This window comes from Pelmatolapia mariae, linkage group LG7 (genome assembly GCF_036321145.2).
Source record: "Pelmatolapia mariae isolate MD_Pm_ZW linkage group LG7, Pm_UMD_F_2, whole genome shotgun sequence".
Lineage (NCBI taxonomy): Eukaryota > Metazoa > Chordata > Actinopteri > Cichliformes > Cichlidae > Pelmatolapia > Pelmatolapia mariae.
The window spans coordinates 10,642,106-10,667,300 of record NC_086233.1 but is presented as its reverse complement, the minus strand read 5'-3'; the positions used below and the strand labels follow the sequence as shown (position 1 = coordinate 10,667,300).

The 25,195-nt window shown below is 41.2% G+C and overlaps 1 protein-coding gene across 3 annotated transcripts in view; it reads left to right on the top strand.

The window, feature by feature from the left end:
- Nucleotides 1–712: 712 nt before the first annotated feature.
- Nucleotides 713–25,195, top strand: part of sptan1 (spectrin alpha, non-erythrocytic 1) — a 39,960-nt gene continuing 15,477 nt past the window's right edge. The window contains exons 1-27 of one of the 3 annotated variants that reach the window (XM_063477866.1): nt 713–838; nt 9,417–9,656; nt 9,738–9,863; nt 10,507–10,647; nt 13,737–14,017; nt 14,130–14,274; nt 14,374–14,528; nt 15,095–15,230; nt 15,382–15,483; nt 15,578–15,715; nt 15,799–15,909; nt 16,035–16,112; nt 16,207–16,362; nt 16,511–16,715; nt 18,011–18,192; nt 18,274–18,517; nt 18,681–18,803; nt 18,932–19,149; nt 19,486–19,578; nt 19,675–19,809; nt 20,014–20,162; nt 20,386–20,442; nt 21,750–21,948; nt 22,458–22,562; nt 22,658–22,690; nt 22,796–22,831; nt 23,341–23,388. In XM_063477866.1, the coding sequence (XP_063333936.1) occupies nt 9,420–9,656; nt 9,738–9,863; nt 10,507–10,647; nt 13,737–14,017; nt 14,130–14,274; nt 14,374–14,528; nt 15,095–15,230; nt 15,382–15,483; nt 15,578–15,715; nt 15,799–15,909; nt 16,035–16,112; nt 16,207–16,362; nt 16,511–16,715; nt 18,011–18,192; nt 18,274–18,517; nt 18,681–18,803; nt 18,932–19,149; nt 19,486–19,578; nt 19,675–19,809; nt 20,014–20,162; nt 20,386–20,442; nt 21,750–21,948; nt 22,458–22,562; nt 22,658–22,690; nt 22,796–22,831; nt 23,341–23,388 (3,633 nt within the window). In that variant the 5' untranslated portion in view covers nt 713–838; nt 9,417–9,419. The remainder of the gene's footprint in view (nt 839–9,416; nt 9,657–9,737; nt 9,864–10,506; nt 10,648–13,736; nt 14,018–14,129; nt 14,275–14,373; nt 14,529–15,094; nt 15,231–15,381; nt 15,484–15,577; nt 15,716–15,798; nt 15,910–16,034; nt 16,113–16,206; nt 16,363–16,510; nt 16,716–18,010; nt 18,193–18,273; nt 18,518–18,680; nt 18,804–18,931; nt 19,150–19,485; nt 19,579–19,674; nt 19,810–20,013; nt 20,163–20,385; nt 20,443–21,749; nt 21,949–22,457; nt 22,563–22,657; nt 22,691–22,795; nt 22,832–23,340; nt 23,389–25,195) is intronic. The other 2 variants (XM_063477868.1, XM_063477867.1) reach the window with 2 other exon arrangements.

The following is a 25,195-nucleotide window of genomic DNA, read 5'->3' as shown; positions in this document are numbered from 1 at the left end:
GTATGAAAAGCTTCAAACACAAGAACTGACTAAATATAATTTTTTACATTCTATTATTTGAGTAAGGCTGGGAAAAAGTACCGATATTACAAAATATGACACTTCCTGATGCTAGCTGAAAATGGGCGAATGCTGTTAGTGAGTGTAGGGCCGGTGTACAGCAGCCCTCTACTCATTGACCCAAAAGTAAATCGGCCCACGGGCAAAATGCCCGGTATGCCAGATTACCATTCCAGCCCGGTTCTATTCAGTCAAGTTAATTTAACTTCTTCTGCCAATAAACTAAAATGATTTCCTTTATTACACTGTGGGACAGCAGCTTAATGTTAAATGTGTCCAGTTTTCAGTTTCACAGCTCTGATGTGCACTCAGCGTTAAAATAATTAACTGTAATTAAAATGTTTATTTTAACGCTTTGAGTGCCAAAATACAAGATTAACGCGTTTCCGGAAGATTGTTGTCTTGTCTAATTTGCACTTTTTATATTTGTAGATTTGTATCACCATTTTATCATCTTGATTTGATAGCGTCTGTGACCGGAACAGGCAGCACTCATGGATCATTACTCGCAATACCGGCGTATTACGTTTGTGTCAAGCCAACTAACAAAAAGAAAGCCTGGCGACCTTGGATGAGACTGGACGCTGTTATCGGCAGAGCTTCGGCTTCACCCGTCATTCCTCGGTTGGTTCCGCGCAGCTGCTGAAAATGACGTCACACTTGGGTTAAAGAAAAAAAAGGCCACCCCCATCTCCATCGACAGCGGTTGAACGTCCTTCGTCGTCGTTTCGCCTGGACAAGCACCAAGTTGTAAACACTTTTTGATAAACCCACTGAGGTAGGAAAGTGCTGTTATTTTGAATTGAGTATATTATAACAGATTCCATGCAGTATGTTTCCAAACTGGAAACGATTTGTTGAATTAATTTCATTGCTCTCCAAATACCGTGCATTCGATAACTGAATGGCTAAGGCTAACCAGCTGCAAGCGCTTTCATTGTTCGATGTTTTCTAAGCTGGTATGTAAAAACACTAAATGACGAGCGAAGAAGTAAACCTGTTTGGCTCTGAGGCGGTCTGGCTTGTTAGCTTTAGCCGCCTACCTAATGACGTTAGCCTTCATTGATACCCGTAAATGTACGCTGCATTCAAACAAAATGATCGATTTAAACTTGGACAAGCCGATTGATTGATGGGGGGGTATCTATAATAAATCTTATATGTAAGTTGTAATGTCGTTGTTATAATGCCAGTCGTGGGCGATTTAATATGCTCTCAAGAGCGAGTATACACTCATGAGCTGCTAGCTGGCCCGTTAGTCTTAACAGGTTTTTTCCTACTTGTTCAGTGAAATTGATCTTCACTCACAGTTTGTACACTTAATGTTTTGAGAATTAATCAAGCATTGGTTTATAATATTTATGGAAGCGGCTGCATTAGCTTGTCGGTCATGCTACAAGGGAGCCGCCCAGTTCAGATGAATACCTTTGAACATCGGGCCTTATCTGTCTCTCCTGCTTGTATCTCTCAGTGCGGACGGACTCACAGTTAATCATTTATATGTAATTTGGTGGAGACACTGCTAATCAAATAGGCTAGTGTTTAAGGAGTTTAGTAAGGATGTGAAAATGACACTGTCATCTACATACATTTTGCGTTATAACGCTTTTAAGCGGTGAAAACCTACCGTCCACACATCTGCTACAGAGTGTCCACTCATCAGACTTTGGCAGGGTGGTGCTAAGTTCTTCACATACCAGCTGCCTCCACAGTGTGCACCCTACTATACATGAAGGCACAACAGGAATGAATCAACAGTGTAAAACAGACTTTCTATACTCCCAGTTAGTTGTGGCATTTCATAGTTAGTTGTATTGTTATTCACCAAGAAAGTCACAATTATAAAAGCAAGACCAAAATCATAATTCAAATACATTATCCATAATATCGTACCACAGTTACATCTTAAATAAATTTCAGGTAATGATCGAACGGGATACACTTCAGAATAATGGAGGGTTTTTTGTTCTTGATCCAGTCATTATCAAGTCACCAGTCACATGGTAAAGGAATGTTTTTCCTGTTCATTCAGGTTATTTGGATAGGGGTGGGATATACAAGTTCAAAATTATATCACAATACTGCATGAAAATGTGCAAAAATTATATTTCTAATGATATCTATAAAAAAAATACTCTTGGGGTTTTACTGGTGATTGAAGCTTGCAACTAGCAGCTGTTATTAGTGCAAAAAAATGAAAGGCATTTTTCATCCTTATGGAATTACTGTCATTAATGGCACACTACCTGATGCAAAGTGTGAATTATTTTCCATAGTGTGCCAGCAATAGCAGTTTTTATAATGCAAATGACACAGAGCAGGTCAAAGTCAAGAGCAAAAGTGGCCTAGGTAGTATTTCCCCTGTAGACTTTAAGTAAAATTAGTTTAATTGAGTTTAACAAAAACAACCTTTTAATTCCTCAGCAGCCTGCACATTATTGTCACATAAATAATAGAAATTTAAAAATAAAACCCGCCTAGGATGTCCTCAACTGCTTAAGCAGCCCTGCTTCTCTACTGTGTCAAATCATCGGTAATTTCCATCCATCATTTGTTCTTCTTGTAATATGGAGTGCTGCTACTGAGCACTCGAGCAGCGCTCAGTTGAGTCACTTGTTTCATTTTGGGCTATATTAACAACAGCAAGCATCTGTTCTTTTGTAGCCCGGTTATACGCAGTGATGTTTTTATTGTGAAACAGTTTTGCTGTTTCCACCAGTTTTCTTGCAACTTTCCTAAGCATTGTGCTTTGTTGTCAAAAGCAGTTGGACTCACCTAGGCTTGTCTCATTAATGCATGCACTAAGGAATGTAAATACATGGTGCCACTGTATGATCGATATCATGATATGACACTTTTATGTCATAAAAGTTTGTACCAATATTATCTTGAACAATACCATATAACCCTGTATTCAGTACCTCTAAAGAAAAACTGTTTGTGGATCTGTGTTTCAGTGGGATCTGTATGTGTTCTAACTTTTGCCAGACCACTTTCACAACTTAAAATGTCAGTGTTGCATATTCTGCAAGCCCAAGTCATAGTCTGAGCCATTTAATAGTAACAGGAGGGACACTGGAGAGGCAGCTGACTATAGCTCCTTACACTTACTGTCAGAGTTTGTATAGTATAATCATTTATTTAAGAAAGCATAGCTGTGTCTGCTTTCATGTACAAACAAAACATATCAGCTTATGTGAGACTAGTTAACATTAATTTATTCTGATCTAACTAATATCAGACACAAATTGTCATTGGTTGAGCTAAAGAAATAAAAAGCTTTAAAATATGAGCACAGAATGAGGCTGGCAAATCCACCTGAAATATAGGGCAAGAGTGCTTAAAATTAAAGTTTCTGTTTGATTGTTTTTTGGATCAAAAAGCAAATTAGTGGGGATATCTTGAATTCAGAAGTGTGCAAAGAACTCTTTTACTGTCATCAGTATAACATTTCTATGAGGACAATCTGATTTGAAACAGTAACAGTAAAAGCAGGACTTTGGGCAGCTGGTGAAAAAGCTGGACTCAAGATACTAACATCGGCAACATCATTGCTGCACCAGACTCTGTGGTTCTGTGAATGGAAGACAGAGTATTTCTAACCAGCAAAAGCCAAGCAGCCTGCATTGCTCACAAATTGCTATTCTTCAGTAGAACTACACTGTGACTATGACCTAAATAGAAACTAGGCCCCCTGTCTCCAGGCCTATCAGGTCTGCCTGCAGAGGCACCATAGCCAGTCTACTAATTTTCTTTCTGCTGCATGAACTTTCCGCTCATCCTAACACCCAGTTATTCGATCTCAAATGTATAGTGATGTACTTTAAGCATTATCTGATGAACTTCCTGAAAGCGCCCTCTTTTTGCCACTCCTCCCCTTTGATGGCTTTTTAATGACTGCTGGATCGATGGCATGTACTGTAGCCACCCTATACAGATCTGCAACATGTCGACAATTGATAAACCCAAACTCAAGGTAATGATTGTGTCTGTGTAAGCACTGTGTGGCTCCGTGTGTTGTCAGTGTGTTGCACTTTGTGTTTTGGTTTCTTTAGGAAAGAAGATTCGAGAAAAGCGTAGGGCAGCTGGGATGTTATTTTGCTGAGTAAAGGGATGGGAGGAGGTACAGAGCAGAGGGAGAGAGTGAGAGAGAGACGCATGGGCAGGGCTACATCTTGGCTTACTCTCTTGTACAGCATAGTCATTGCAGGTGCAATGCGTCTGTCTGTGGAGTAGATGAGACAATTCTTTTTTTTCCCTCAGTATCAGACTTTTAAGGGGTACAGTAAAGTCTATAGATGCTGCTGCAGGCTACGACTTTGCCACAGATGTAGCCTCTGCTCTTTCAAGATACAAGAGAACCTGAGGAACCAGACTTGACATATCTGGTGTGTGTATTGCTTTGGTTTTGCAGTTTTCTGATCTGGTCTGGATTTCAACTGAGCCTGTTCTCATGGAGACACTATGGGATAATAGGTTTATCTTTATTGCATGTCTTGCGTTGCTGTGAAATTCTTTGCATGCACATAAAGTCTGATATTAACATTTAGAATTTTTCTCTGTTAACCTAACAAATGCCCTTTAAAGTCTGGCTGTTCAGTCTTTGAGAAAACTCTTAGATTTGTTGGCTTACTCCTCTCTCGTGCCTGTCAGATAACATTTTTTTTTCAGGGCTAATGCTTTGATTAGTGCTGGTTTGCACATTTTTTTTTACCTTCAGTTCTATTTAATGTATTATATAAAGTAAACCATATAATTTTGATCTCAGACATAGATTTAATATTTGCTAAAGGGGCTAACCCATGGATAATATGTCTTTTCCTGGAGTCTACTGAAGTAGCTACATACAATTTACAGTATTCAAAATAATATTGCTTCCCTTCAGTGTATCCTTAAACAGCTTACCTCGTCTCCCCTGAGGGTCACACTATGTTTAAGATGTGTCTCCCAATTGGCTGTTCATCTTCGTCAGTATCAGACTTCGTCAAACAGAGAGTTGAATTATCATTTGAGTGTGTTAGAGATAAACATATTAGATTTTCTCAGTGATGTCACAGAGATCGAAGAGTAGAGAAACAGTCTGAGCATAATGAGGTGAGGATTTTTACTTTTAAAGGCTTGGGTGTATATGATACGGACACTGACAAAACTGTAACACTGTATATGACAGAAAATATTGAAAATCCAAATACTGTAGCATTTGTTAGTGATTAAGAGAAGGCCACAAACGTGCTGGATTGCAGGATAACTCCCTTTATACCATCACCTTCATCCTCCACTATTCCTCAGTAGGGAAAAAGGCCTGCCTCGGCTCATGAGACGTGACCCCTATTCAAAACACATGGTTCACCATAGTGATTGGGTGTTGCTGAGTGAATGACTTCATCTGCTGCTCTGTGGACGTCTCTGGTATAAACCCAGTGTTTAGGAAAGCTCAGTGCACTCTTAATCTGAGACATGTACTTGATAGAGTTGATCCTGTGTGGTTTGTCCTTGGCTTGATATTCACCTCCTGTGACCCTGTCTACTACTGCTACTGCAGAGAATCTAAGTTGGCACAGATGCAGATTGCTGCAACAGCTAAAAAAGATGTTTTTCAGAAAACCTTGGAAAAAAAACTCATTAAACACTTTGTTTAATGAGATTTAATAGCTGTGCTTTTGTTAGCATAACCATGGCGTTACATGGCGTAGTAATGGGTTTTCATACATCATGTTGTTTCTGAAATGTGACCATGTTTGCTGTTGGGGAATGCTAGCAGAAATTTTTTTCAGTTAAGCTTAAATAGAAGCAAAAAAAGTCCCAGTTTATTGATTTGTGATTATATTGCACTGCACCAATCTCCAAGTTGTTTGGCGTGTTACACATGTTAGAGCTGTGTTTATGACATGGAATACCTTCTTACGTTTTTATATCTTAATGGTTTTACTTTAATGGCTTTGATTCTACAGAAAGGGAAGCATAGACAGTGTTAGAGACCATACAATAAAAAATTCATGTAGGTACTTACAAGCACTTTTCTATCCTTACTGAGCACTCAAAGGGTGTTTTAGTCTACAAGCCACATTCATATGCAAAAACTGGTACAGCACTTAAATGCTTTTTACCTACACACACCAGTGGATACAGTGGGTTCATGTTGGGGTTTAGCATCTCTCCCAGTGACACATTGACATGTGATTTAGAGGTGCCAGGGAATGAACCACTCACCTTCTGATAAGTTGACATCACAGTTTGCTTCCTGAGCTGCCTGATTATACTAGCTATTTCAGGGTCGATATCCATTGTCCTCCATCCACCCACACACTTTAGTGTTTCATCACCTGACAAAGCAAGTTTTCTCTCAACATGTAGAAGCAGCTGGAATCTAAAAATCTGTCAGTGAACCCAACATTACATTTTTTAGAACGTTTTCAGACAAATATATTCATAGTTGAGGCAACTGTTGTTGTAATTTGGCACTATATAAATAAAATTGAAATGAACAGTCGCTAAATTGAGATAATTTGGGTGTTTCTGCGTTAAAGTGAACCTGAAACTTTAAATGTATAGAGGCTAATTTACACCATGGAGCCCTGCTTTCAAAAGCTGACATAGATTTAACCTGTCTATGAAGCTGGATCTAAGAAATAAGTGCCTAAAGTTAGTTTTTAAAACATGTTTAGCACCATCTTGTGTCAGTACAGAACTTTACGTCACTGAGCTGGTTGGTTGGTTGGGGTCACTAGACTTTGTTTTGGTTTATGTTAGCTAACTAAAACAGAACCAATAACTCCAGAGAAAAAAAGGGAGCACCCAGAGACGGTACAAAAGGGACTGTCCCTGTCCTTATTTTCCCAGAGTTATTGGTTCTGTTTTTAAAAATGTAACTTTAAACACTTATTTCTTAAATCCAGCTTCACAGTGTTAAATCTATGTCAGTTGTTGAGAGCATGGCTCCATGGTGTAAATTAGCTTTTATAGATGAAGTGTTTCATGTCCATTTTAAAGTAGATACTTGGACTTTGGAATGCTGCTGACTTCCACAGTATTATGCAACTGGTTGTTTAAAGTTTCCTCATTCCTGCCCAGTATAAAATTTTGAATGTGTCTTGAAGATAGGAGCAAGTGTCACATGACTACAACCATCTGTGGGATATAGCTGGCATGCTAACACGGTTGTGGCCACCCTCTTTCCCTGACTGGCAGCAGTGAGGCTAAAAGAGAGAAAGCTGTTATCTAGTGATAGAGGAGGGGAGGGAGTGCTATCAGCAGATTGTGTTTATGGCGTCACAGGCCTGTTATTGACCTGCTTTGACACTAATGTTCTTCACACTCACATGTTAAATTCCAGTCAGACTTTTATTGAAACGTCAAAGTATTTATACCCGGTATCTGACAGATTATAATGTATCCAGTCCCCTTAAGACTAGTCATCTTTATATTACATTATTAGGATATAATGGTTGTACAAATTTGCTGGGCCATTGCATTTATGAGGTCAGACCAGCAACATTTGCAGTATGAAAATAATGATTTACGGATTAATTTCAGCTTTAAAGGAATTAGAACATAAAAAGAAGTAACATCTAAGATTTTATCAAGTTAAAGCTGTAGCAGTAGAGACTGCACTTAGATTGTGAAGCACAGTGCTGTCTAAATATAGCGTATTTGCCTTTTTTCAAGAAAGGAGTAAACAGTGTGCATTAGTTGAAGCTCGCAAACCCAGAGAAGAATAAGACAAATGAGATGAATAGTTCCTTTTTCTGTTACTGTTACCTTTGTCAGTGACTCGAGAATGTCATGTTAGTTCTTAGGTGATGGAGACAGAGATTCACAGTCATATAGCAGCCAGCATGACTGTGCAGAATGAGACTGAATCCAGTTAAATCCTTGAAATGATTTAGGCCCTCTGATATGGGGTGAGTTAGGAGAGGGGGAGGGGTGCAAGCTGGAGATCACTTTGTGTCAGGCAGTGGGTTGATGGTCGTAATCGGCTTACAGTACACTGTTAGACTAGATTTTTGTGAGTTTTTGCATATGTGGAGCCCCTGGGATGCTTGCTTGTCTGGAGAAATACTAGCGTCTATGGGGACCAAACCATCTCTGGTTCTTGATAAAAAGCTGAATACAGCTAGACTGCTGACTTCAGTAATGCCCCCACGTTATTCAGAGAGGGAATTAGTGGAATCCAGGAAATTATCTCACATTTATCCATCGGTTTTTGTGTTGCTGTCTGCAGCATCAACAAAAACACCCAGGTCTAACAGCATGCACAGCCCCGCCCTCACTCAGTCTGGCCTCAGCTGTTGTGCTTGGAGGTTGATTCAAACGGATCAATACCTCCATCCCTGTTTCTGTTTTGTTTGTTGTTAGAGAGGCTAAAAGCTCACGTTTCAGGTTGATAAAAATCATAAAACTACTAAAACTCACACTGGGGTGGCTGCGGTTCAGAAGATAGAACAGGTTTGATACAAGATACTAACCCCAAGTCTGATGCATCCATCCAAGTATGATTGTGTGTTGCTGTTAGTTAGAAAGCACTTGCATAGAAAAAAGTGGGTCTGAATGGCAGAATGAGGCAAGTTGATTAAAGCGCTCCGAGTGGTCACTTAGAGTATTAAAGAACCAAATAAGAACCCGTCCATTTACCATTTATACTTTTCAGTTTCTTGTTACTGCTTTGATTTAGAATTTATGAACAAGTTTCATCAGATATGTTGTTTAAAGCTAAGCTGCTGGAAATGATAGATTAGTATCCTGTTTTGTCGGATGTAACGTTCCTACTTGGATGTTGGCCACAGTTCAAGGATACTTTAACCATGGGGCCTAGGGCACACTGGGAATGAGCTGACTGCTGCGCTCTCTTTGTGTAGTGAAGCCTAGTTACTGTTCACATGCATGTGGAATTTCCGCCCCCACCCCCATTTGTCATTTTTAGTATTTCAGCTGCCGGCCCTTTGGTTGCTTAGCTAGAGACAGGATAGGGTGGGTGGGAGTTAAAGCATGCAGCCTTGCTCTTTATATCCATGTTTGAGTCCAAAGAAAAGCAGTAATGTGGGATCTGAGAAAAATAACAATGTGTAACTGTAAACAGGAAAATGCAAAGACTGGGGTCTTTAAAGAAATATCTAACCCTACTCAGACACAGCGAGACAAGCTGAAGATTGATTTTAACCTTCTTTTCTTTAAAGTTCATGTTTTCCATATGTGACAATGGGGATAGGATGTGTAGGCAATATATTTTTTCATCCAAATAAATTTCCATTTTGAGATATGTTTCATTCGCTTTTCCATACACAGCTGATTTGTCTCTGCTGTTATTTAAATGTGCATGCAAAAAAATCGCACGTATGTCATTGATGGTGCTTTTCCAGAAAATGGACACCGCAGGAGTCAAAGTGCTGGAGACAGCTGAAGATATCCAGGAACGTCGGCAGCAGGTCCTGGACCGCTACCGGCGTTTCAAGGAGCTGTCGATGGTGCGCCGGCAGAAGCTGGAGGACTCGTATCGCTTTCAGTTCTTCCGCCGTGATGCTGATGAATTGGAGAAGTGGATCCAGGAGAAGCTGCAGATTGCCTCTGATGAGAACTACAAGGACCCTTCCAACCTGCAGGTCTGTCAGTTATTTAATGTATTTAAGTCCTGTTAGACCGTAAGAAGGCCACCTTATATCATATATGTTTTTCATACACAGGGCAAGCTGCAGAAACATCAAGCTTTTGAAGCTGAAGTTCAGGCCAACGCTGAAGCAATCATCAAACTGGACAAGACTGGAAATCTAATGATCACTGAGGGCCACTTTGCATCTGACACTATTCGAGTAAGTAGCCAGAATGCACACTAATATGCAGTGTGTTGACATTTAGGTATGCCTGTGGTGGGGTTATATGGGGTTATATGTATGTTCATGATGGATGTAGCCTCTGTGACACCAAACATTGCTTTCCTGACTTTTTATTAGTTGTTATTATTAGAAAGCTACATCCCTAAATATACAGGAGCAACATACAGAAACAGATACCTGATAGTTAGTGCAACATAAGAGAAAAATAAAATATTAGAATTTCACTCACATAAAATGTAGGTCTTCTTGATGACTATTAACCCCTTCCATCCGATTCAGTCCTACACGCCTTACCGGACACAACAGAGGCCAATAGTTACAAGTGTCAATATGGCCGAGTATATAAAAGTAGGTGCTGACCTGTGGTGTGACTCTTGAGTGCTGTGAATTCTTAAAGAGTCAGTCAGCTTTCCCCTATTTTTGAATGCACGGTTTCAAAATGTACTTTTTATCGCATGCACTGTGTTTCATATGAATCGGCTCTTCCACGATCTTCAGTGGAAAAGACTTCTCTTTGGTTTTCCAACATATTTTCTATTTTAGATACATGTTCAAGATAATTTTCTCATTTCTTGTCACTAACTTTATTAACTCTTCCCACCTTTGTCACTTGCGCTAGACTCGTCTGGAGGAGCTGCATCACCTGTGGGACCTCCTGCTGGAGAAAACCAAGGAAAAGGGCATGCGTCTGTTGCAGGCCCAGAAACTGGTCCAGTATCTGCGTGAGTGTGAAGATGCCCTGGACTGGATTAGTGACAAGGTTAGATTCATATCTCTGTGTTTGTTTTAAACATAGAAAGACTTGAGCATGAGTATATGAACTTGATTTCTCTCCATTTCACAGAATGAGGATGAAGGCAGATGTAGTTACAAATACAGTTACCATAGTTTACCATTTCAGTTTAGCCGTCTTCATTGCAAGAAAATTAGACATGACCTGTAAAGTGGACATGAAACAATACATGTATAAAGGCTGGATTTAAGAAACATGTGTTTTTAGAACATGTTTAGTGGCGTCTTGTGCCAGTACAGAACATTGGTGGGTTGGTTGGTTGCGGCTAATAGACCTACATTAGTTTATGTTTGCTAAATAGTGACGGAACTGATAACTCTGTTGAAAACAAGGAGACAAAAAATAAAAATTTTGGCTGCAGAAATCTATTTTATGTTAAGACATTTGATGTTACTCTGTTCTGTAACCCTGTTCTTTGATGACATGAGTGAGGTGTCTCATTATGCGGAACGCTCTCTCAACATTGTCCTCAGACGCCTCTCTATCATTACTCCAGCCAGCATTGGCTGATAATCATGATGCCTGCATCAGGGAGGAGCTACCCTCCTCCCTATAAAAGGGTGTGATGCAGCGTCACTCGTCATTCAAGATAAGCGCACCTCTTCCTCGCTTTGTGCAACGAGTGTGATCTGGTGAGACACCGCACTTATGTCATGAGAGGACAGTTGTTGCAGAATAGAGCAACCTCAAGTTCTCCTTCAAACATTTAATTTGGTGTCTCACTGTGGGGATATGCATCGTCCCGTATTGCCAGCTAAGCTTATCTGAATGACTGAGTGCCATCTTAAAAGGTCTCATGTGGACCCACACTTAAGACAGTGTGGGCTAGGGATGGTGCAGTGATATCCAACCTGTAGAACCTTGCAAAGATCAAAGGTGAAGCCCAGCTTGCTGTTGCAAATGTTTTCTCTACAGAGACACCCCTAAAGATGACCCAAGAGGTTGCCATCCCTCTAGTAGAACGTACATAAATCCTCCAAATGACATCCCGGCACTAAGGTTAAATCCTACGTAGACACAAGAAGTTTAGAGAGAAAGTAGAGCTGTCGTGCCCCTTTCATAAAATGGCAGGCTAGTGGTGATGCCTCACCGGGCTATCTGTAAAGCTCCTTTGGCAGGCTGAAATGTCTGCCAGAGATACTTTAATTGTGGAAAAGGCCTTTCCTTTATCTAACAGCTCCTGTAAAAAAGTGGTGATTGCTGTTACAGAGCATTGAAAGGAGAGAGTGTGAGATTTTCCACACACTCCTCAAAAAACTACTTATTCTATTACAGTGACATTGTGGAGGGGGTCCTAGCACTATGAATAGTGACTATGACCCTCTAAGGTAGTCCTACCATACTCAGATTAGCCCACAGGGCAAGGCAACCCGGGCGGGGTTATACGATTTCCCCCCCTGGCCTGGGAAACTAGGTCTCGTTGGAGGGGAAAGACCTTCCTGGCTGTGACAGCTGCCAGTGACACCCACTGAGTGAGAAATGTAGGATTTCTCCAGTAGCAGAGTGCTGCAGTGCAGTGTGCTGTCACTCTGATATGGTAGTAGGCATGGCACTTTCGGCATAGTTTCAGTGATGCAACCCATCACTGAAATTCCCTTACATGCAGTCTGCCTAGTGGGATGACTGCCAGTGAAGATGCCATTAATTCCAGCATCTGCCGGCAATAGGAGACATCTCCACACCATGAAAGAGATGGGCTGAGTTGGCTGCAGGACACTCTTTTTGTAGATTGTAGTGAAACCCAGAGCCATCAGGTGATCCACTGCCACCCTGGCATGCTTTCTTCTCATCATTTCTGACTCTGATAGCAGTAGCTAATCGTCTATGCATGTTGCTAGGTGCACTTCACAAATACCCGAGGGCTCAGTGAGACAAATGGCAGGACTAAGTACTCGTACATTTTGCCCTGAATCACCAATTACAGGAATTTAATGTGAAGTGGATAAATCGAGATGTGAAAATATGGGTCCTTCAGGTCTGTTAATGTAAACCAGTCACCTGGGCGCACTACATGTAGAGCAGAGTGGCATTTGTCAGCATCCTGAATTTGTAAGACCTGAAATGCTGATTCAGTGCCCTTTAGTCCAGTATCAGACGCAGTCCCCCTCCCTTCTTGGGAACGAGAAAATACTTTGAGTAAAATCTGCATTGGCTCTGCTCCTGAGGTATTTCTCATATTTATAGCAAGGTAGATATTTCTTCTTGAAGTATTCTGGCTGATTAATGATTTTGCATGAGAGGAAATAACTCTGTGAAATCTGTGAGGGTTGGTTGCAAATTGCAAGCGGTATCTTCGCTTGAATGCCCTCACAGCCCACTCTCCTCATCTCTCTATTCTTGCTGAGAGAATGCCCAAAGCCAGGCAGCCCACAGTGGAAATTGCTTTGGCTCCCTCTTGTGATGGAAGAAGGTTTTGCAACCAAATCCCAATTGCCCATGCGGGTGGTCTGAATTTGACCAGCATTCATGAGGCCAGCATTTGACCAGTATTCACTGAGGAAATGCACCCCAGTGGTGTTTGGGGGTGTGAGGGGATTATGCCAAGGGCATGGGATTATTTTCCCAACTTACATTTAGGCTTCACTTTTCCACACCTGTAATATGAAGTAATCCAGTCAGTGAGATGATGTGAGGAAAAAGAAAGACGTCCAAAAAGCGTGGACATACACTTGTATGTTAGGATTTCTGATTATCCTTTGGTAAGAAAATTAGTTGTGTTTGTGGTGGACTAAACTGTTTGAGTGGGTTTAGGAAAGCTTGTTTGTGCCGCTCGGTACATCTGGCCAGAGAGGACGAAAAGAAGCTCTAATTTGTCGATCTGCTCAGTCACCTGTCACCTGACTCAAACAGGCTATCCTCCAAACAGTCCTCATTTATACAGTGCTTTACAAACCTGAAGATTACAGAGGTCGTGTCCGCTTGAAGACTTGAGGCCTATATTTGTTGCAATTATTTTGAATTATAATGAAAGCCAGACTCATTGTATGAGATAGTAAAGCACCAAGGCATACTTTCTCTCTTTTTTGAACTTTCTCTTTCTCCACCTTTACCTAAAGGAGGCCATTGCCACATCAGAAGAGCTGGGCCAGGACCTGGAGCACGTGCAGCTGCTGCAGAAGAAGTTTGAGGAGTTCCAGACGGATCTGGCTGCCCATGAGGAACGTGTGAATGAGGTGAACCAGCTTGCAGCTAAGCTGATCCAGGAATCCCATCCAGAGGCAGAGCTCATTGTGCGCAAGCAGGACGAGGTCAACGCGGCCTGGCAGCGCCTGAAGGGCCTGGCCCAACAGAGGCAGGGCAAGCTGTTTGGAGCTGCTGAGGTGCAGCGCTTCAACAGGTAAGCAGCATCATAGCACATAACACATGAAAAACTCTTACACTGTGTGTATGTTCATTTGTTTGTTTGTCATGCTGCCGTTAGTAACAGACTGTGTGTTTACCTCGAATAGGGATGTGGATGAAACCATCAGCTGGATCAAGGAGAAGGAGCAGCTGATGGGGTCTGATGACTTTGGGCGTGACCTGGCCAGTGTTCAGGCTCTGCTGCGCAAACATGAGGGCCTGGAGAGAGACCTGGCAGCTTTGGAAGATAAGGTAGGGCATATGCTGCTCTCCGCTATGTTAGCAAATATAGCAAACGGGAAGTTAAAAACTTGATATCCTGACTTGCTGTGTTCTCCTTCCTTAAATCAGGTCAAAACTCTGGGTGGTGACGCTGAGCACCTGCAGCAGACACATCCCCAGAACGCTTCGCAGATCCATTTAAAAAAGGACGAACTTATCACCAACTGGGAACAGATTCGCACTCTGTCTACTGAGCGCCGTGCCCGTCTGAACGACTCCTACCAGTAAAATACCAATAAATGCAGTAAAACAAGCAAATCATTCATCAACCTTTCACAGAAGCCAGGAGATAAAGTTATATGCAAAGACCATGTGTTGGAGCATATTACTCTGTTTTAAACAACATGCTGATAGCTGTTCACAATATATAATTACTTTACCTGACATGTTTTTAGAATTAACGCTGATAAACAACAACAACAAACTAATGTACCCAGGTCTATATATGGGATGTAATGATGATCACAGTGAAATACTACATACACAACAAAAAATATAACTTATATCGGGGAATGAAAACACACATGCACATAAACCTTTCTAGGATTTGTAACTGATTTAGACTTCTGTGTGAATCTTTGTGGACTTCTGCGTGGGGTCTTATGTACAGAGTAATTGTGATAGTTCAAACACGTGACACAGGCCATTTTCTGTTGCAAGCTAAATGACAATTGAAAATGATATCACAAAATTGTCTGCAGTTCATATTTGCCAAGAGCTCAGGCCTGTTGAAGAGCCACTTGTCCAACCAAGTTTGCTCATTCTGTCCTTTTTTGATGATTTGTTTTAGGCTGCAGCGTTTCACTGCTGACTTTAGGGATCTGACTAGCTGGGTAACTGAGATGAAGGCTCTGATCAATGCTGATGAACTGGCCAATGATGTGGCTGGAGCTGAGGCCCTGTTAGACCGCCATCAGGAGCACAAGGTAAAATCTTCTAAACTATAGAAACCTCCAGCCTAAAGTGTCTTTGCACTTAGTGTAAAGGCTCAAGAAAGTGTCAAATCCTTTTCTCTCATAATTCACACCCTGTGTTAGTCAACCTGTTTCCATGTTTTTCTTATTTATATTTTTTTAGGGAGAGATTGACGCTCACGAGGACAGTTTTAGAACTACAGATGAAGCTGGCCAGGCCTTGCTCAGTGCAGGACACTATGCCTCTGACGAGGTGAAGGAAAAGGTAGGATTATGACACCGTGTAGGTAGAATTTTCTCCACTCTTCATCTGTGTCATACTAGCATTTAAAATGCTCTTCTTGGTGTATTTTGTGTAGCTTGGTGTCCTTGCTGCAGAAAAGGAGTCTCTGCTGGAGTTGTGGGAGGTTCGCAGGCAGCAGTATGAGCAGTGCATGGACCTGCAGCTCTTTTACAGGGATACTGAGCAAGTTGACAACTGGATGAGCAAGCAAGAGGTAAGTTACCACACCAGGAGAGCTTGGTGTTTATTAGCAAAAAGATGTGCTGTGGCAGTTTTTCATGTATTCTCCTTGCGTAGGCTTTCCTCCTGAATGAAGACCTTGGTGACTCCCTGGACAGTGTAGAGGCACTGCTTAAAAAACATGAAGATTTTGAGAAGTCGCTGAGTGCTCAAGAAGAGAAGATCACTGTAAGTTTATTAAATTTGCCCAGTTGCATGATGAATATTGCATCTTCTATTCTTGAATTATTGCCACTGTGTGAGAATTGTAAATTGAAATTAACCTTTAATCTGTTTGTGCTGCACATCTCCAGGCTTTGGATGAATTTGCTACCAAACTGATTCAGAACAACCACTATGCCAAAGAGGATGTGGCTACACGCAGAGATGCTGTAAGCACTGCTGTCTGCTTTCCACATCAGACATAAAATCAAATACAATAGGCTTTCTTTGAAAATGTGTTTTCTCTCCTTGTTGCATTTATAGCTACTCAGCCGCCGCAATGCCCTGCATGACCGTGCTCAGTCTCGTCGTGCTGCCTTGGAGGACTCCTTCCACCTCCAGCAGTTCTTCAGGGACTCTGATGAGCTTAAGAGCTGGATCAATGAAAAGATGAAGACTGCTACTGATGAGGCTTACAAGGTAATTTGTGAAAGAAATTGATATTGTCTTTTCCCAATATTTGTGTCTCCCATTTTTTTTTGATGGTCGTTTGTGCATTGTGATGTTTTCTTTTGTGTCTGTTTTCTCCATCGGTGAAATTCTGTGTCTCTGCTCTCCTGTCAAACAGGACCCCTCCAACCTGCAGGGCAAGGTGCAGAAACACCAGGCCTTTGAAGCGGAGCTGTCTGCTAACCAGAGCCGAATCGATGCCCTGCAGAAGTCAGGCCAGGAGCTGCTGGATGGAAAGCATTATGCCTCAACTGAGGTTTCTGGTCACATGGAAGAAGTCAGCTCTCAGTGGAAAAAACTGCTGGAGGCCACTGAGCTCAAAGGTATAGTTTGGAGGAAAAGTGAACATAAAGATTTGATTTGAGCTGTGCACAGTGACAAAGTGCATGAAGAGTGGCAGGGCTTTTGTGTACGTTTGTGCACACACACAAAAGAACAAACAAAAGAAAAAAACAAACAGCCGGATACCCACTGATACTTAGATTGAAAAATAGAGCACATACAAATGGAGAGAATCAGTGAGAGGAGCTTAACCCCCCCCCAAATGGCTAAAATTAGTTACTATAATACAGTTGTGTTGTAGTTTATATCCACTCATCTTGTTTGTTTTTTTTTGATTGAATGATTATCTTTAATGACTTCAAAAACAAGAAAACAGTGCAACAGTTAGAATTTTATTTATTTTTCTCTAAACCACACAGGGACAAAAGTCATTCAGTTATTCTACCATGGGAAAAGAACAACTCAAAGAAATTACTGTTACATTTCTGCTCATGATGAGTGAATGTAAACATCTGACCACAACTTTAGCTGAGGAATGGGTTATTTGAAGAGTTTCAGTCAGGTTTCAGAGCTGCTAGACCTCAGTGCAGCGTTCGATACTGTTGACCATAATATTTTATTACAGTGTTCAGGGCATGCTGTAGGTATTACAAGTGTTTTGAATCATATCTATCTAATAGACTCCAATTTGTTCATGTAAGTGGAGAGTCCTCTTCGCACACTAACACTCATTATGGAGTTCACAGGGTTCTGTGCTAGGACCAATTCTATTTACATTATACATGCTTCCCTTAGGCATTATCATCAGAAGACATAGCATACAACTGTATCTATCCATTAAGCCAAATATACACCAATTAGTTAAAGTGCAGGAATGTTTTAAAGACCAGGTTATTGTACTTGGCCCTGAAAATCTTAGAAATATGGTATCTAACCAGATGGCATTATCTTTGCCTCCACTAACACGGTGAGGAATCTTGGAGTCGTTTTTACAAATATTAAACAAATATGTGGGACTGCTTTCTTCTGTTTGAGCAATATCTCTAAAATGAGAAACATTCTGTATCTGAACTAGTTCATTGGTTCTAATTTTTCCTTCCCACTGTCGCCAAAGTGCTTCCTCAAAGGGGGTCATATAATAGTTAGGGTTTTTTATTTTCTTTGTTGAGTCTTTATCTTACAGTATAAAGCACCTTGAGTTATTTAGCACTGTATAAATAAAAATGAATTGAACTGAATAGCTGGGCCATTAATGTACTTGGAAAGCCCATGAGAGAAAAGTCTGTCCCTGGTGATTCAGAACAACAGCCAGAGCTTTTTTTTTTTTTCTTTAAAGGCATCAAGCTGCGTGAAGCCAACCAGCAGCAGCAGTTCAACAGAAATGTAGAGGACATAGAGCTGTGGCTGTATGAAGTGGAGGGCCACCTGGCTTCAGATGATTACGGAAAAGACCTGACAAGTGTTCAGAACCTGCAAAAGAAACATGCACTGCTGGAGGCTGATGTGGCAGCTCACCAGGTAACAAGCACTCAGCCCAAATAATGGAGCTCCCATACACTGCTTTGGTGAATGTGACACTAATGTAAATGTCCCCATCAGGATCGGATTGATGGCATAACAATCCAGGCCCGCCAGTTCCAGGAGGCTGGCCACTTTGATGCTGACAACATCCGCAAGAAGCAAGAGGCTTTGGTGGTTCGGTATGAAGCTCTGCGTGAACCCATGGCTGCACGCAAGCAGAAGCTGTCAGACTCTCTAAGGCTGCAGCAACTGTTCAGAGATATTGAAGATGAGGAGACTTGGATCCGTGAGAAAGAGCCCATCGCTGCCTCTACTAACAGAGGTAAAATCAGACTAATTGTCTATGCAGCTCTAAGAAATTAAAGTTTGTAATTGGAGGTATATACTCATTGAAAGTGATCATTTCAGAAATAAAGTTTAAACTGGAGCCTCATATTTCAGATCACTGGAGCTCCATAAAATGTTTCTCTGATGTTTTTTCTCAGGCAAAGACTTGATTGGTGTCCAGAACTTGCTGAAGAAGCACCAGGCTCTGCAGGCTGAAATCACAGGTCACGAGCCTCGCATTAAGGCTGTCACCCAGAAGGGAGAAGCTATGGTGGAGGAAGGTATTGATTTAAATCCTAAGATTCCTGTGTTATCTTCATTGAGATGATGGTGATGTTTATATGCAAGTAAAATATCACTGCAACAGTGGAAAAAAATACAGCTGAGGTTTCATGGGTGTGGTGTCCAGGTCACTTTGCTGGTGAGGATGTGAAGGCTAAGCTGGCTGAGCTGCATGGGCGTTGGGACACTCTGAAGGCCAAGGCCTCCCAGAGGAGACAGGACCTTGAGGACTCTCTGCAGGCCCAGCAATACTTTGCTGATGCTAACGAGGCCGAGTCTTGGATGAGGGAAAAGGAACCCATTGTTGGGAGCACAGACTACGGCAAAGACGAGGACTCAGCTGAGGTACAGATTTTACAACAGAGGAATATACAGTGGTGTGAAAAAGTTTTTGTCTAATATTTAAATATGTTCTGAAACATTTAAGTGTGGCAAAAATACAAAGAAATAGGAAATCAGGAAGAGAGCAAACACTTTTCACACCACTGTAACTGTCACTACCAATGAATTATTGTTGTGCTGTTAAAGTTTAAAATCTGATGTAGTTGGGGGGGGGGGGGGTGATTTTATGTTTAGATTTTTTTGTTTTGTTTTTGGCTCTGTTAAAAGTTAAAGCAGGCTTAAAGTTTCCAGTTAGTTCCCTGAGAAATGTAGTTGTGCTGAGTCGTTTCTTCTCCACAGGCTCTGCTAAAGAAGCACGAAGCCCTGATGTCTGACCTGAGCGCTTACGGCAGCAGTATCCAGGCCCTGAAGGAGCAGGCCCAGTCCTGCAGGGTAAGTTTAAAAAGTCCCTGAATTCTGATCTGTTCTGAAGCATCACTGTCTATTCGCAGAACACAAATCGGTAACAAGTTTCTTTTAACTAAACAGCAACAAGTTGCACCAACCGATGATGAGACCGGGAAGGAGCTGGTCCTGGCCCTGTATGACTATCAGGAGAAGAGCCCACGTGAAGTTACCATGAAGAAAGGAGACATTCTCACTCTCCTCAACAGCACTAACAAGGTACGGCACTGTGAAGTAGTCAAGCATCAGTAAATATCGTAATTTAGTATCTTGGTCAAGGATATTGCAGATCTGGCATGCAGCTTGCAGCAGCCAGGGATCAAACTACCAACCTTCCTATTAGTAGATGACCAGCTCTACTGCCTGACTCTCATCCACCCCGCCACATTACATACTAATGACTTCATCTCCCCCCTGCTGCAGGACTGGTGGAAAGTGGAGGTGAATGATCGCCAGGGCTTCGTTCCTGCTGCTTATGTGAAGAAGCTCGACCCCACCCAATCCTCTTCCAGGGAGAACCTGCTGGATGAACATGGCAGCATTGCACTCCGCCAAGACCAGATTGAAAATCAGTAAGAAACCCACAGCCTGAACTCTTCTGTTTCAGAATCGGGTCCACTAATCCACTTTAACCTGTCTGCTCTGCACTTTAGTCTTTCTTTACTTCCATCCAGTTGTTTAACACTAATTACCTTGCTCCTGGCCCCTTGTCCTGTTTCCTCTGCTGTCCTATCTCTGTATTTAACTACTTAATCTTGTCTTGCTGTGCTTTCGCCTTGCCTTGCCGCTGTGCAGGCTTGTCACCAAGGAGGCCTGCAGCGTGTCTGTGCGCATGAAGCAGGTGGAAGAGCTGTGAGTAGGAACCAGTGCCCCTCTGCGTGTACTTGTGGTCGTGATACCTATAATAGATATCATCCATCCCCCACCCCAAATACCATGTTGTGTGACACTGTGTGTATTTCACCCCTGGCCTCTATTCAGTCCAGGATAGAAGCAGCTTCTGATGCACATCTGTTACATCCTTCTTATCCCAGGTTACCCTATAGGGATGTCAGTTTATGTTCTGCCCTACACACACTGGGATTTGATTGGTTCTTAGGTGTCTCAATGAATCAGTGAAATATTAGAAAATTATTTGAAATTTGTGTGACATATAAATTAACAGAAACAAACTGGCTTGTCGATGTGTCGGGGTTTAGTTTGGAACAACGTTACTACAGCTGTAACCCCAGAGGCTAGGTGCCATGCTGGCACCTAGGTTTCACAAAAGTGGATGAAACGTTATTAAAAGGAGCATGCAGTATTTATGTCACTACTTTTATTTTACAGCATCATCCTAGAGCCTTATTAAAAATCTAACAAAGCAAACACAGCTCTCAGGAAAAATGACCACATATTATTTTAACCATGTTCTTTATGATGCCTTTAAATTCAACAATAAAATGTGCTTATTTACTTTTAGATTGGTAGAAAATAAATAAGTAAAGAAGGATAAATGATTAAAAGAAAAAAAATTTGTCTGACTGTGACCAATTAGGCTTTTTCCCTGACATTACGAATTTCCAATGTAATGCTTGCTAAACTTCAGATTAACATTCCCTCCTAAGCTAACACATCTCATCTTATTGTCATTGTAGTAGTGTTTTTGAATAATCTAAACACTTCTTAGCCCTGCATGAAATTGGCAACCTGTCCAAGGTGTGCTCTGCCTCTCACCCCATGGTAGCTGGGAGAGGTCCCCCCCCCCCTCTTTTTATCAAGATTTTTGAGATGCTTTGGTCCTTAAACACTCCCCATCATCAGGATGATGCCTGCCCCCAGGTACTGGTTTTATTAGATTATTCAATGCATCTATAAAATGTCATGGAGACCAGAGAGCAATATGTGTGGATGTTTCCTGACACAAGAGTAAAACGTTGTGGAGAATGGGACCCCTTCATTACTATACTACTCATCAATTATGATAATAAATTTCTGTCAGCCATACCATGCAAGGCTTCCTTCTCATGTCCCATGTGTACAGACTCCAAACACAAAGCATGTCAGTGTCCACCCACTTTTTAAATTTTATTTTACTTTTTTAAAATTTAGTTTAGGTTTTTTTTTCTTTTTCTAGTGCTTCACTTACATTCTCTTTCTTTAATGTTCTTTTTTCCAAGATATGGTACTCTGTTAGAGTTGGGGGAGAAGCGCAAGGACATGCTTGAGAAAAGCTGCAAGAAGTTTATGTTATTCCGTGAGGCCAACGAGCTCCAGCAGTGGATTCATGAGAAGGAGAGCACCCTCACTAATGAGGAGATGGGCTCTGATCTGGAGCAGGTTGAGGTTCTACAGAAGAAGTTTGATGACTTCCAGAAGGTAATGTCTGTTGTTTTTTGTTTGTTTTGTTTTTTAAGCTTGACCCTTTTCCCAAAAATTCTACATGACTATTGACTTAAAGTTATCAGAATTACTCGTATATGGTCTTTACTTGTATGTGAATTGTAAATACAACAATTCAGTGACCATATAACAACTAAATTTGTCCCATGCAATTGGACAGTGATCCAGAGCACAGAAGCAAATCTACAAAAAACAAAGAAAAAAGCATAGAGGTGTTGCAAGGCCCAGTCAAAATTCAGAGCTCAACCCACTGAAATGCTGTGATTGGATGTTCAGAGAGTTGTGCAGAAGCAAATTCCTGCGAACTGAAGCAACATTGTAAAGAAAAGTGGGCAAAAAATTCCTCCACAACAGTGTGAGAAACACACAAATAATTGAAAGTTGTGTAACATAGAACTGCAGCAGTCCTATGAAAACCTTCTTTTTTATGTATGTATTTGAATTTGAACAGACAGTGTATGACACTGTTCTTTCTCTCTTTCCAGGACCTCAAGGCCAATGAGTCTCGTCTGAGGGATATCAACAAAGTGGCTTCAGAGTTGGAGTCTGAAGGCCTTATGGCTGAGGAGGCCCCCATGGTTCAGGCTCAGGTAGGTGCTACCTCTCTGGATCGTATGTTATGTCACATATATGAGCCATAATTAGCTGTCCTTTAAAAAAAAAATTTTTTTCTCCTCATCTCCAGCAACAAGAGCTGCTTGGTGCTGCTCCTGGCAAGGTTGATGTAGTTTCTGTTATTTATATTTGCATCCACTATAATAATTAAGACATTTTTTAGATATCATAGCAGTGTGCTTACTTGTATGTCTCATTTGTTGAACAGGATGAAGCGGATTCTAAGACTGCATCTCCATGGAAGGTAAGCTCTAACTAACAGTAATTGGCCTCAAGATATCCTCAAACCTTCAGATGATCTTGTAAAGAACATGCATCACCTGAAAATACTTGGCAGCTAGTCAGTCTTGATTTGATACTGTAACCATGCATGACTGCTCAGTGTTTGATACTTGTGTACCTGTTTCCTGCAATCATGCCCAGAATTACATTTTACTAGCATGGGGCATGATGACTCATGACTTTGTAGAATATGATTAGACATTGATGAGACAACTGAAGAGCTTGGAAACTCGTAATTTATTCCTAAGATCCTTTGTAACGGTTTTCATGTCTCGGGATGTCTCGATTGTAACAAAAACAGTGCTTGATTCATTCTCCTCCAGCCATGGTTGCCGTGCTAGTGAATGGTGTCTCAGTTGGTCTTGTGAGAACCAAGATTAACCCCGGGATTTTCCATAACGCTCTTGACTGGTGTGGTGTTTTTTTGTGTCCTTCCCTCCATGTCCATGTTTGGTTTACCTTTGACTTTAGAATATACGCTTGGCTGTTCAAACAACGGCTAACTTTAATACAATCAAGGTAAGATAAACAAGTCCAATCCAACCACTCTGCGCATTGTGATCAGAAACACTAACCATACTGTGATAGTGTCACATGATCTATCCCCTCATGTTCACTGAAACCTGACTTCAGTATGAGCAGTGTTCCTTTTTCTTTTTCTTTTTTTTTAACACAATGCTTCCTGCACCATTTGTCCTGTCCTGGTCCTAATTATTGTTGCTGTAATATGAATGACATAATGCATAAGTTATGCTAAACCTGTCATGTTCTTTGTCCTTGCGTAATGTTCTTACCATGCACCCAGTCCTGTGCATCTCATCTCCATCATCCACCTACTTTTGTTTGTCCATCGCTGTCTGTGCTCATCAAATACTCAGTGCAAAGTAGCACAAATTGAGTACATTATTTGCATGATTGTGCTTGAGTGAAATATGTTTAATCTAGCATTCCTTGTGTCACTGTTAAACTGATCCTGAAATGTATCTGTTAGTGTGAATGACTTTGACCCTCTTAGCCACTTTTCCACCGAAAGTGCAAAAAAATTTAAAACAGGATCTCTTTTCAGGAGCTCCTTTCAGCCCATTGATGTTCTGTGTTTACACTTAGCCCAGGGGTGGGCAATCTCAGTCCACGAGGGCCGGTGTCCCTGCAGGTTTTAGATCTCACCTTGGGTCAACACACCTGAATCACATGATTAGTTCGTTATCAGGCCTCTGGAGAACTTCAGGACATGTTGAGGAGCTAATTTAGCCATTTAAATCAGCTGTGTTGGTTCGAGGACACATCTAAAACCTGCAGGGACACTGGCCCTTGTGGACTGAGATTGCCCATCCCTGCTCTAGCCTCAAGATCAGTATATTTTATACGGTCTAACTGCAAAAGCTTAACCAGTTAGATAACTTCATCTTTGCAACCCCAAAGCTTATGAATTATCATAAAGTACCAACCTGTAATTGTGAGCTTTTGGGGATGGAAAGTAATTTCTCTGGTACTGATTTGGATTTCTGGCCCTGCCGCAGAAGCACTGAGGGTGTTGTGGAAACGTGGCTTAGTTAGGCGCTTTCAGACTGCAGGAGCTTAGGTCCTAAAACTATTGTAGGAAGTTCCCCTTTTCTTTCACCTCGGTGGATTTTAACTTACCTTTACTCAAGATGTGATTGAAGTCCAGACTTTGAATAGAAGCAGAATAGAAACAGAATAACTGTTTAGGATTTGTAGCTATTTCTATGAAGGCCACCATAGTTAGTTAGTATATAAATATACAAATATATTTAAAACATAATTTTGAATGAACACTGTTTTTTATTATGTGGATGAAAATGAGTGCCTAACATCGAGATGCTCTTGGCAACTTTTTTGCTGTCTCCTATAGGCTGAAAAACAAAAATAAATATAAAGATTTCCTCCTTTACTTGAATCCACGTCTCTTCGTACCTTATATTGAGAGTTGCCATACTACTTTTTAATAGTTTGACCTAAAATCCAGTCAAAATATTAAATGAAATAGGAAGAATTAACAATTTTGACTCATCAAAGCTAAGACTTTTCTTCTCGTTACGTGCGTTGTTGTCATCACCCGGTGAGAGGTGGGGCAATGTTGACCCCGAAGTTTGTGAATATAATAACTCAAGAACCATAGTTGTGACGTAGGATTCTTAAATTAATACCATAGGTGCATGTACTAGGAGGCTGAGGGTAAACTGGCAGCTGCAGATATTTTTATTTATTTTTTGGCTATGATTGGCATCCACATAAAAAAAAAGTATTGTAGAAATGGAAGAAGCTGAAAAAGCATTACAAGGAAGTGAGACCACAAAAGTTGTTT